The sequence below is a fragment of the Solanum dulcamara genome, chromosome 6 (assembly GCF_947179165.1).
Source record: "Solanum dulcamara chromosome 6, daSolDulc1.2, whole genome shotgun sequence".
Taxonomy (NCBI): Eukaryota; Viridiplantae; Streptophyta; class Magnoliopsida; order Solanales; family Solanaceae; genus Solanum; species Solanum dulcamara.
Window position 1 is genome coordinate 11,561,924 of NC_077242.1, and position 13,344 is coordinate 11,575,267.

General features: G+C 34.1%; 2 protein-coding genes across 2 annotated transcripts; both read right to left on the reverse strand.

Moving 5' to 3' along the window:
• Nucleotides 1–1,759: 1,759 nt before the first annotated feature.
• LOC129892636 (glycine-rich cell wall structural protein 1-like) lies at nucleotides 1,760–3,089 on the reverse strand. Its single transcript, XM_055968220.1, has 2 exons — nucleotides 2,747–3,089; nucleotides 1,760–2,530 (listed from the first exon to the last, which is right to left on the reverse strand). The coding sequence occupies exon 2, from the start codon at nucleotides 2,508–2,510 to the stop codon at nucleotides 1,875–1,877; it is 636 nt and encodes a 211-aa protein (XP_055824195.1). The 5' UTR covers nucleotides 2,511–2,530; nucleotides 2,747–3,089; the 3' UTR covers nucleotides 1,760–1,874.
• A 535-nt stretch (nucleotides 3,090–3,624) lies between these two features.
• Nucleotides 3,625–12,308, reverse strand: LOC129892065 (uncharacterized). The gene is made up of 4 exons (XM_055967602.1): nucleotides 12,162–12,308; nucleotides 11,940–12,041; nucleotides 4,391–4,583; nucleotides 3,625–4,033 (listed from the first exon to the last, which is right to left on the reverse strand). The coding sequence occupies exons 2-4, from the start codon at nucleotides 11,991–11,993 to the stop codon at nucleotides 3,903–3,905; spliced, it is 378 nt and encodes a 125-aa protein (XP_055823577.1). The 5' UTR covers nucleotides 11,994–12,041; nucleotides 12,162–12,308; the 3' UTR covers nucleotides 3,625–3,902.
• Between the last annotated feature and the right edge of the window lie 1,036 nt (nucleotides 12,309–13,344).

Below are 13,344 nucleotides of genomic sequence, written 5' to 3' on the forward strand. Positions count from 1 at the left end.
GGGCAAAACTTGACCCTACCACATTGAGTCCTGATTTATGAGATGCTGTTATAACTCTTGTCTTAGAGGCAAGACTTAGCACAGGGACTTCCAAATAACAAGTTGCGCCTTATGGGCAACAATTTACACCATTTTCACTAAGTCAAACTTATGAGGAACACAATAACTTTCATATTAAAAGCAAAACGTAACTCAAGGGTTTGAAAAAATATGTCTCATAGGCAATAATTTACACTATTTCACTATGTTTAACATATGAAATATTCTATAGCTCTCACCTTAGATGTAGAACTTAGACCAAGAACTTCATAACAACAAGTACGCTCCACGAGCAAGATTTGATAAATTGCTCTATTACTCTTACCTGAGGCAAGACTTAGCCCAGGTCTTCCAAAGAATAACTAAGTCACACCCATGGGGCAAGACTTGACACTACCACCTTATGTCTTAATTTATTAGATGTTCCATGACTCTTGTCTTATAGGCAAAACTTAGTCAAATGACTTCCAAAGAATAAGATAAGCCTCATGGGCATGAGGTCATGAAATATTTTATAATTATTGCCATAGAGGTAAGACTTAATAGCTCAAGAATTTCCAAACAAGAAGTTAGAGCCATGTGGGAATAGAGAAGAAAAAAGAAGAATATTTTTAAAAAAATAAAGAAAAGAAAAAAAATGAAAAACGGCGAAAAAAGAAGAAGTAAAATTTACATAAATCTCATAGTGTTTAAAGTTAATTACATTATTTTTCTACCATTTTTCAAATTACAAAAATTCCTTAAAATTAAAGAATTTCGAATACATCAGCAGACATGCGGGTACATAAGAGAGGGATGTATTCGAGAGGGGAGGGATGTATCAGAGAGGGGATAATGATGCATCCGAGTGGGGTGGGATGTATCTTAGAAGGGATAGAGATGTATCAACGAGAAGGGATGGATGTATCCGAGAGAAGATTTTTGTTATTTTTTTAAATGGTAGAAATTTTAAAAATTATGATAAAATAACATGTGTATTTAAGTAATATTTCCAAAAAATAAATAGAAGTTGAAAACAACGATAAAGAAAAAATTAAAGAAAAAAAAGAAAAAGCAATTTTAAAAAAACAATAAATAAATAAAAGGGAAATAAAGAAAGAGAAAAAAAATTAAAAATAAAAATTGAGGGGCAATTGAGCATGAAAAGTTATTTAAAAACATTTAAGGGGTAAATTTGCAAAAATATTTTTTTACTCTACTTAAAGTGAAAGGAATGTCATTCTTTAAAGACTTTTTTTTTCACGTGGGACAAAAAAATCAATAACATTACATTTGGAGACACCTTGTGTAATCTGCTGACATCATTCAGTAATTTTAGTTACGAGTTACGACAATTATTCCAAATATAAGCTTATAGCCTTCAAACATACATTACTATTATGAAGCCATTTAAAAGCCGCTTAAGTCTTAAATAATATTTTTAAAATATAATTTGCCGTAGTTAAAATTTGAAAATAACTTCTTTTATCTCTATAATATTTGGAGGACATTTTGGGTACAACCTAAGAAACCACATTGAAATTGTTGTTCTTCTTATAACATGCAGTAATTAAAGTAAAGTTGCACTTCTAAAAATTTCTAAATTTCATTGATTAAATTTAGTTACTTGTAGGTATATCTGTCAAATAAAAAGTACTCAATACGTAACTTCAAGAACAACTCTTAAGCTCAAAATTCACAAAATTATAAATCACCATTTATTAAGTGAAAATAGGTTCATGACAGAATATGGTTTAAAATGACAATTGTCTTTATTTCTTTAATATAATTTCAAAAATATTGAAAAAAATTCGGTGAAAATGGTGACCACCAAAAGTCGTATAAAGAAGCCTTATTTAAACTTCAATTGGATCAATTGCCGCCAAATCTCCATGGCCTTCACCTGCTCCGCCACCAAAACCACTACCGCCATTTTCACCTCCTCCTCCGCCGCCGCCACCGCCGCTTCCATTGCTACCTGATCCACTACCTCTGCCACCTCCAATTCCCCAGCCAGATCCACCATTTGCACCTCCTCCTCCTCCTCCACCACCACCACTACCGCTGCCTCCGTTGCTGCCTGATCCCTGACCAAAGCCACCTCCCCAACCAGATCCACCATTCTCACCTCCTCCTCCTCCTCCTCCTCCTCCACCACCTCCGCCTCCACCACCTCCATCCCTACCTGATCCACTACCAAAGCCACCTCCCATTCCGCTACCAGATCCACCATTCTCACCTCCGCCTCCACCACCACCGCCTCCACCTCCTCCTCCATCGCCACTAGAGCCAGATCCTAATCCCCCACCAAATCCACCATTCTTACCTCCGCCGCCACCTCCTCCACCACCGCCGCCTACAATACCTCCGATAATATTGTCAATTCCATCTAAGCCGGGGATGTCCACGGATGGAAACTGAAGAAGCTTCCTTGCATATGTCGCTTGCACGAGAACACACACAACAAACAAAAGAATCAACCTGCTACTCATCTTCGTATTTGTTGCTAACACTGCACCAGAAAGTAGCGCAGTCTCGTTAGCAAGTACTCGTACTATTCAGAAAACGGAAAGTACAACAAATATTTGAAAAAAAGTACCAAAATCATTTAAAATTGCATTTTTCATTAGAAGTAGAAAAATTAAACACTATCCTTAGCACAATATAAGAATGGAAAAATGTAATTGTGTAGAATTAACAACAAATTAAGATGAGAATTGCTTCTTACCTGGCTCTTCCTCTCGTGTGTGTTTTGAGCTGAAGTGACCTGAGAGAAGAGCTAATTAGCACTTGGATATATAATCTGAGATGTTTAGGACGGTTTAAATACTATAGATTAGTGGTAAGGTAACATACATTGTTAATGAAATGTAATTAATATCAAATTTACAAAATAGAAACGCCAGAAGCATGGAGTTGAATGTAATTAAGAAGACCAACATTATGGTAATTAATTATCTGAGGAAAACGATATAAGTTGTTGTGTGACAAGAAAGTTGAGTTCAAACCGTGCAACAACTTCTTATAGAAATGCAAAATTAGATTGTGTACAAAAGACCCAATATGATACATCTCTTTCCTCAATTTGCGCACCCCCAGGCTGCGCATTTCGTTCTTGTTTAAGTTATATGTTCGGTTCAACCTCCAACATGTCTCATCTTCACCCCACCTCCGTATAGCCCTCATACTCCTGCATCCCCAGCCCCAACGCCCATAGTATTTATCTAAATTATATACAAATGCTTTTATGATAATATCTTTTGCTTACCTACCGAACACAAGAAAATAAGTAAGAAACTCACATCAAACATTAGAAACCAAACATTGTATCAGTTATATCGAGATTATATAATGAAAACCAAACGTTGTTATAAGTTATTTCAATACAAAGATTAATTTTCTTATATATCAAACCTACGTTCCTTTAATCCAGAGTCATTGAATAAATTGATGATTCAATTTTTTGAAAATCTAGAACTGTTTGGCATAAGGTGGACACCAGATTGAAGAGGGATTTTTTTTTGTAAATATTATCCTTCTTAAGGATTCAGTCTCACTCCAAAATAAGCAAATTTCTATTACAATATCATCCAATCTGCACCAAAGTAATGGAGTGACAATTTTTTTCAATATAAATAGTGCACGTTGAGATTTACATAAGTGTATCTCTTTGCTTCATTTAAGTATATATTCAACACAACTAATTTAGGACAAAGGCAGACTACAAAACTATGTATAAGAAATGCTTGGACAGGGGAGGAAGTTCTCCAAAGAAGAACCAACCAAAATAAAAAAAGTGAAAAATATACGTAGGCAAGTGATTTTCCTACTCCTGTCCTCTTAAGATACAAATTAAACATACATACACAAGGACAATATCAGTGTCAAGGTTCCAGCTTCAGCGATACCACTCTAGACTGCCTGTTGCGCTTGGCCACTTTGGTAAATACTATAGAGAGACATGACGGTGCCCACCAAGGTTGGCGGACTTTTTGCTCTCCCTTCAAGCAAGCCACTACATGAAATGAGTTGAATCAATGAAAGTGAACTAAAATATAGCAAAAATATATAACATTATGTCATCCTTTTAAGCAACAGAAGATTCACTGATGTTTTGTTTATCAATTGGTTACTGTAAATAGCACTCTTGAGAACGTGATCAATACCGGGTGACAAAGCTGAGTCTGCAACATCCTCAAACTCTTTTTGATTAACCAACTCATACTTGTCATCCTTATGATTATTAATAGAATAGCTGTATCGAACTATTCAGAGGCATTCATAACCATGGACAAACTTTTCATCAAGAAATTGGGAAGATTACAGATAAAATTAAGAGAGAGAGATGGAAGAGGTAGGGGACTAGATGCACCTTTTATCCTCCTGAGCTCCTTGCACAGTGTTATGAAGTCTCCCCATTTCATGTGACACCTTCTTATAAACCTTAGTATCTGTTCAGTCGTGAACATAGACATACCCTCCAAATACTCCCCATTAACACCATTCTCTTTGAAAATTTGACGATAGCCACCAAGGTTTATTTCTTCCAACCATAAACCAACATCCTGCAAGCAAAATTAGCAACATAAATCAGTCATTGAATGAGATACATTTCCTTCTCGTGTTGTTTATTTAGTTGAACAAGATACCATCTCATTTCTGTGTATGTCATTGCCGTTTCCAAACCACTGAAAAAAGCTGGGAAAGAACTCTACTATTTCCTACTGTCTATTTATTTTATTTTTTTATAATTTTATTTGGGGTTGGGTTAGGGTCAAGGAAGATCTTGATCAAATTGTGAAGTGAATATCTAGCTCCATGTCGATGAAGTTGTGAATAAAAAAACCTATATGTCATACATGAAAGAGGACAAAGAAAGCGTACAGCAATAAAACATTCCTTTTCATGTACTAAGCGGTCGTTGCGTAGTTGGTTAGAATTATGCAGGTATTGGTAATACAAGATTAGTTATGAGGGAATCTATGAAATATTTTATGCAGGATTTTAGTTATTATTAGTAAAATACATCGATTCCCTACATTAGTAATACAAGGATTGGTTATGAGATCGACTGTATTAGTTAAATACATAGATTCCCTCATAACTTATACATGTATTATTTATGTGGATTTCTAAATTGCAAACCAAATACCATATTAGGTCTGTTGGATTTTATACATAGCAAAAAATTGCTATCAAACATGCTATTACTTATGCAAGATTTAATACATGCATAAGTTAGCTCCTAACCAGCTACCAAACAATGCCTAATCACATCAGCTCAAAGCATACTCAGTGTAGCTTCTACTAAAAAGGATTTGAAAACACGAGAAGAGAATCTACTCAAATAGTCACTACTTAGTTTTAATTCTCAAGTAAATAATTAATCAGGCACTTCTAGGAATTGATGCTAGCCTACACATGTGCTTCCTCTTCAAAGAAGGATGAATTACTACAGATCTCTTGAGATATTCATTGATGCTTTCCCCTTTATCAAGTAAGTGATGACTTCCATTGTAATACAATCTGCTTATTAGCCATTGTGGAGATTGTATATGTACACACACACATACACAACAATATATTGGAATTCAAGGATTTCATAAAAAAATTATGGAATTCAAGCCAGATTCTATCATGAGTCTGTACTCTTTGAAGAATGATAAACTCCTATGAACCTATCCAGGTTTCTGTCATAGTTGAATTCGATCATATTATTTTTATGTCATTACTTAAAATGTAAATAAGGGCCTCTGCATTGCATTCACCTGCAAGGTATTTGTGAGAAATCTGATACCTGGAGGTCAAAACAAGCTTGAGACTTTGGCAATCGTGATGTCAAGTATAGAACCCCTTCGAGAATGGCAAACTCTTATCTACTGCTTTAGGCTTCCACATGTTTGAACTTAATCACAAGACTTCATGTCAATGCTTAAGAGTTAAATAACGATGTCAACTTCACCCTTTTATTACAAGGTATATTTATATACATTATACCTCCCCTCGGAAAAATGACCAACTCCTAAGTCCTAACTACATTTCTTTAGCCTCTGGGGGCTTGAATCTGATTGTATGACTTCCATGCAGTGGCCTGAGAGGTAAATAACGACACCTAAAGTCCATCTCACCCAGTATAATTCACATTTCCTATGAAGCTTTACACCTAAAGGCTTGCAATTTTGGCAGTCATGACATACATTATACTCCCTCTATCCAATATTAATTGACCTTAGGTTAATTTATGATTGCAATTTAGATTACTATCCTCAGCTCTTGATCATAAGTGGTTAACTATCACTCTATCCATCCTAATTAATACGACAATTTTTCTATTTCAGGACATCCAAATACATTCAATAATTCTACTAAAATCCCCTCATCTAAATTTAGGACTATTATCTAATTTTGTCGCAATTATTAAGGTAAGAGCTCAAATTTCATTATATTTCAAAGTACAGATAAGTTAATATTTTGAAAAAAATGGAACAATTTTTAGAATTAGTTTTTATTTCAGGAAAGGGAAAACAAATTGGAACAATCCACAACATAGAAAAAATGGTAAACTTGAGATACAAAAAGTAATATTATATCGTACAATTCTCGTAAATTTTCAAAAAAAGTGTTGGTTCATTTAACTGTTCAAATTAATATTTTATATGTTATTTTCTCAACTAACTTTTCAACAACTATGTCAATATTTTCTTCTACTGTTTCTAATACAACGTAAGAATCGAATTAACCTTTTGAATTTCTTTCAAAGTCATATGGTGTAACATTAAGTAGGATGGAAGGAGTATCGTTATTGTTTCAAAAATACTATAGAACTAGTCATCTACTAATGCCTCCAACATTTAAAAGGACGAAGTCCTTAACTTTTGCAGATCGCCAATAGTTGAGGCCCGGAGTCCAAGTAATCCTTTCAAGTTTAAATTCTATTTTATAACACATTAGTTTCTTTTCACGTATAGATTGTTAAATGTGAAAACCGATTCACAAAGTAGACTGAGGCATGTATTTAATTTTTGGGTAACTCATGGTTGAAAAACTATAAGTATGAACCTTACAAAGAATACAAGTATATGGAGCTAAAAGTGGAAGGCACATTTAATTTTTTACATTTCAATATGCTATAAAAATAGGGAGAAAATGGAAGATTATTAAAACTCAATTTTTTTAATAAAAAAAGATGATAAAATTGTATCCCGAAATAAAAGATAGCGTGTGATCAATATTACTTATGTTATAGTATATTGTTTTAGCTGGAAAAGACGTACATGATACTCCATTATGATGGCATCTCAGTCACTACAGCTGAGCGATTCAAGAAGGATAGTAGAATTTACAGATCGACTTTTAGCAAAAGAGCATCACAAAGTATCTTACATGCCACCCCAACCTCTAGACTAACCTTACCAGAAAAGATAGTAGTACCATATTATCACCAAAGCCACCTTATATGTTGAAGTCCAATAGCTTTTTCTTTTTTTTGATGACTACCCAATAGGTACCAGGTAACTCTGTCCACCAAGGCTAGGACAGATGAGAAGAATCACTAGTGTTTTTGTCTCCACTGGGATTTGAACTTGAGACCAAGGTCTCAACCACTTCATTGACCACTAGGCCACACTCTTGGGTGCGTCCAATAAGCTATTTCTTTAGAAGTACAAACATAACTCTGTAAATCATCCCCAAGAAAAGATCCAAAGAGAACTGTTTATCAACAACTCACGACTATTTTCTATTTCATAAGACCATTACCAAGCCCTGCTCATTTGCTATTTTGAAGCTCACACAACCCAAATGATTAAATATTCTTGTGTGCATCTCAATGTATTTTAGCAATTTAGCTACTAAAGACTAAAGGAGGATTAATATGTAGCAAAGGTTGGGCAGGTTTACATTTCCTGATATATCTTAGCCAGGCAGCTAACCAGTATCTATAAGATGATAGCATTCTTGATGATCAGAATATAAATTTCCTGATGTATCTTAGCCAGGCAGATAACCCGCATCTATACAAGATAGCATTCTTGATGATCACAATCACACATGTAAAGTCATGTTCTTACTCGCTGAACTGTCTTCCACTTCCTCCTAGGGGTCCTAGTGTAATCTTCTAATTTTATACGAGATACTACATATACTACCATGAAGTAGAGACCCAAAAGTACTGTCTATCCTCCTGTTCATTCTATCATTAGACATTAAGAAAAAGACTTGGAATTAAAAATAAAATCATCCAGCTAAGTAATCTTCATCACTTGAACTGATCATTCTATGCATTTGTTAAGATAAGAAGTCCATGCACATTAGTAGATGGGCTTTAATGCCATGAAATAGTGGGCAACAACAATACAACATGTGTTTGTACTTTATCAAGGATGTAATTGTTGATAAACTAGCTCCTACTGAGGTATACAGGATGTAGCTACCTGAGAAACTGGTGCTTTTCGAAAATCTGAAAGAAATACCAACTGGGTTCAATGGAACCTATAGTTTGAAACTCCATGTGGTTTTTGTGCGACTGGCAGATGAACTTCTTAGTTCTTAGTAATCATGATGGAGAAGGCAACAGAATCTGGTAACAAGAAGATTGCTTTTCTGATGAGTTCATAACAAGAAATTTGTTATCAATTCATTCTCTAAATAGAAATTAGTATCTAAACCTGATACCCTCAACATGAAAACTTAAGTTCACCACATAAAGGCATTTCTTGTTTAGTGGCTACATGGGGTTGCAAAAGCAGAGGCGGACCTACCCTATGGGGAGGGGGCCAGGGGACCCAGTTAACCTCGGAAAAAATCACATATATATACCCTGAAGACAAAGATATATTTCACTAGGCACCCTGATACACAAACGTTATAATGGGTCGCCGGTCGACGGGGCTCCTTAGCTATCCCCATGGGCTCAATTAGCTGTGATCACTACAACATATATTTTGTCGTCTGAGGACCCTTCTTTAGCATATAAAGTTCTTTCCTTTTTCTTTCTTTAGATTCCCCCACCTTCCTTTCCTTTGGAGTAAATCCCTTACACAAAAAGTCCTAAACCCAATTCTCTGTCACAACAGAAATCAGAAATTTAGGAATTCTTGTTCCAACCCAACTTCTCTCCCCCTAAATCACACTACTAGTTTGCCAGGACAGCCACCTACTAGAGGAAATTCTTGCCGCCAAGACACTGTTCCAAGGATGGAACTAGGATTTGACATGAATGGGTTCTGAATTTTAAGAGAGGACATTGACCTCAAGCTAATATACAATAATAACTAGACTAAAGAATGAGTATCGATATTCAATATATTTTTAAAAAGTAATGAACCTTTCAAACACAATATCTAAATATAGATATTGCAATTGCACTCAACGACTTGTCATGTTTTGAAAACAATCAAAGATCGCCTCATTAGGTACACTTTCAGATACTTCATTCTCTATATAATAAACTGGACAATCATTCAAAAAGTCATCACTAGCTGCTTCACAAATCTTTTTTAATAAACTTCCTTGAAGAAAAAACTCATTTTGTTGTTGCAGTAGCAAAATGTAATATCAAACTTAACAAGCAAATAAACAAGTATGCATATTTGTTTCAACCAATGTCTTTGAAAGATCTCCAAGTTAGAAAAAGCATTGTCCAATTCTCGCACATAGTCAATATAGTTGATAATCTCAAAACTGAGCTCTTCAAGCTTCGAAAGACTGACTCATTTTTTCATAATCTTCTTATTATCATAATTTGCAAAAGAATAATTGGGGCCCAACTAGCCATACCAAGAAGCAGATTAATATTCACTTCATTAAAAGCATTGTTGAGCTCTGAGAATTCCAAATCAATAACAACATAAAAATCTTTCACACACAAATGATGAGAATATGTAACACTTGAGCTCTTACGCTTGACTTCCAAGAGCATACTTCTCATCCATTTCTGAGATCACAATACCATGCTTACAAATGAGAGAATTCCATTTAGAATCCCTCTCGATTGCAATTGCCTCTTTGTGAAATCAACATGCTTCGTAGCACTTACAATATCTTGGTCTTTTCTAAGCATATTAAAATCATATGTAATTGCCAACACTTTCAACATCAAATATACAAATTCATATAATCTTATTTGTCCACTAGACCTTTTGTCATTACTTTCTCATGATAATTTGAACCCTCGTTGCAAGAATTCCAAGTACATGACAATAAAGAAATAAAGTTACGCATTGTCTTAAAATGAGATCCCTAATGGATATCACCTGGTCTTTGAAGTTCAAGTTCTTGATCCCATATAAGCTTCACCAAGCACTAGTAATTCCTCTAGTTTTTTGCTTGATCATCTCCCTACGCTTAATAGAACCTCCAACAATATTCAAAACTTTAGCAAGATTTTAAAAATATTATCCACATTAGAATGTTTCTTTGCAACAACTACAAGAGTTAATGCAATTAATGAGCAAAGCAATATGCCCAATGAGTATATTTCAAAACCAACACTGGAAAGAGTTTTTCTTCAACGAAGTTTATTAAAAATGATTTCACAAGCAAGTTTTTTTATGATTGGTAAAAGATAATGTATTGAATGTTCAGCACCCAGAAGGTGTTGTGAGGAATTTACAAGGGGTGGCAACTTTGCATATTGTGTAATGAGCTCAAGTGATGTATTATGGCATCTATATAATTTGTAATTACCCTGTTACACCCAAAAAACAATTGGGATAAACATTTGTACTTGGTATTGACTACAGATTCTGATTTGCTTTCGAAAATACTTGCGTACCTTTCATTCCAAATGGTCCACCATACTGCTGAAGGACGATGAAGAATTGGTAATGACTTTTTGAATAATTGTTTAGTTTGTTATATAAAGGATGAAGTATTTGAAAATGTACATAATGATGTGATCATTGAGTGTTTTCAAAACATGACAAGTCATCAAGTGCAATTGCAATTGTAATCTTTATATTCATATATTATGTTTAAGCGGTTCGTTACATTTTTTAAAATATATTGAATATCGATACTTGTTCCTTAGTCAAGTCAAATCCTAGCTCCATTTGTGTGTTCAAAAGAAAAAGAGGCCCTGCAAGCTACAATATGTACTACTCCCTCCGTTCAAAAAAAATTGACCTAGTTTGACGTGGTACGGAGTTTAAGAAAATAAAGAAGACTTTTCAATCTTGTGGTCCTAAACTAAAGTTATGTCAAATGTACCAAAATGCCCTTCAATCTTATGGCCTTAAACATGTCATATGGAAAGCTGAAGTTAAAGTATTGCCAAAAAAGGAAAGGGCTCATTCTTGTCTAAATAGACTAAAAAGGAAAATAGATCATTCTTTTTGAAACGGAGGGAGTATATGGGATATCTAACACAACATATCTTACTTCAAATTTTCCACAACTCACATATTTTAAGAATCCAGAGCAAAATTATACGAAACGTATAAACCCAAGGTTTTATAAAACAAATTCCACAAATGGAGCTGCCAATCAGCCATGGTCATATAAATGGACTCATTAAGAGAGTCCTATAGTGAACAACCTATATAACTTGCTTTGCTAGTTTAAGTAGGAGAGGTGCTAGAAAAGGTTTCATTACTTTCCAAATCAAAAAGTGCTCTTTTTAATAACGGTGGTGTCCGTTCCAGTATACACATTAGCAGAATTTATCATATTCCTTATAGTACACCGACAAAGTTCAACAGCAAGGGCAAAACTTGATAAATAGTGCATTTTTTAAGCTGCTGACACCAACCTCATCATCAGATTATCAAGAAAACTCATCCATATACACAAATAAAAAAGATAAGAAAATAACATTCTACATCCAATAATCAAGAAAACCCCCATTACAAAATCATGGTATCAAAGCTACTCCCAAGATCTGGAGTATTAATGAATCAAAAATTAGGAAAGAACCCCAATACCTCAACAGTCCAAATGAAGAAATCCAGAGGCTCTGGTGGTCTTTCTTTGCTCATAGAGTCAAATAGCAATTCCTAACCCCAAAAAAAAGGGAATAAAAGAAGCTGGAATATCACAGAGAAAAAATCAAGATTAGATCAAAAGATATTTTTTTTCCATTCACTATAGTAATTAACTACCAAACAAACACCCCCACAGTGTTGAAAATACACATGAAAACATACCTAATCTACCACCTGTTTTTTTACACCGTGCCAATTAGGAATTTTTTGGCTTTCTATGTTTGTTGCAGAGAGAATGAGTGTGAGAGAGAGAGAAGGAGAAAGTATATTCTGTGCTGAGAGTGATTTTATTGGGTTTCCTTTTCTTGAAAGTGTACCGTCAGCTGTGCTTTTTGGTAACCACGTGGGCCCTACGTATAGGCCCCGTTGACCATTATTAGCATTTGCTGAATTATATGTATGTTTATTTAGGTTTAATTAATATTTCCTCCGCTCCATATTAGATGAATATTTTATTAAAAATATTTATCTCATATTACTTGATTATTTACTAAATTAAGATATAATTAATTAATTTTTTTTTATTTTACCCCTACAATTAATATGATTTTTTCAATATGAACAATTTTCAATACTAACTATTTATATACTCTATGAATATTGTATTGATATGAACAAACTACAAAATAGTAAAGGTAATTAATCTATTAATATTTTTTAAATCACCGTGTAAAATAAAAAGTGTTCATCTAATATAGGACATAGGGAGTAATAATTTCCCTTTCTGCTTCCTACACAATTGCTCCCTCGGTTGTGCTGCCACTCACGGTAATGGATATTTTGACAAGGAGGGCTCGTTCGATAACTTGTTAGAGTTAAAGAGGTATTAGTTATATATGAATTATTTATAAGGGAATATTTATATATTAGGAAAAAATTAGGAAAAATTACTTAAATGCACAACTTATTTTACCATGTTCTCTAAAATTTCCTACAACAACAACAACCCAGTGGAATCCCACAAGTTGGTCTGGGGAGGGTAGGATATACGCAAACCTTAACACTATCTTATGGAGATAAAGAGGTTGTTTTCGAAAGACCATAGGCTCGAAAGTTACAGTTTCAAGTACGAGAGAAAAAATATATATATATATAGCATAAAGAAAAAAAAATAATAATAATAAATAAATAAATAAATAAAAAGTAAAAATAGAAATAAGAATAAAAATAAAATGTAATGCAAAATTTACAAGAAAAGAACATAGACTATAGCAAAGTACTGTAATAATCAAATGCAATAGCAACACAACTATAAAGGCACACCTAGACCTACGCCCACCCTAAACCGACACACGGTAAGACATTATTCTATCCCTACTAGTGTAACACCCCCTAAAATTTTTCC

Bases quoted from the DNA above. Each gene is read 5' to 3' on its own strand.
- LOC129892636 (XM_055968220.1), bottom strand. From the start codon at position 2,510: ATGAGTAGCAGGTTGATTCTTTTGTTTGTTGTGTGTGTTCTCGTGCAA.
- LOC129892065 (XM_055967602.1), bottom strand. From the start codon at position 11,993: ATGAGCAAAGAAAGACCACCAGAGCCTCTGGATTTCTTCATTTGGACT. The intron at 4,584-11,939 runs GTATTGGGGTTC...TTTTGCTTGCAG, and splicing joins TCTTCATTTGGACTGTTGAG to GATGTTGGTTTATGGTTGGA. The intron at 4,034-4,390 runs GTGCATCTAGTC...CATTTCATGTAG, and splicing joins GGAGCTCAGGAGGATAAAAG to TGGCTTGCTTGAAGGGAGAG.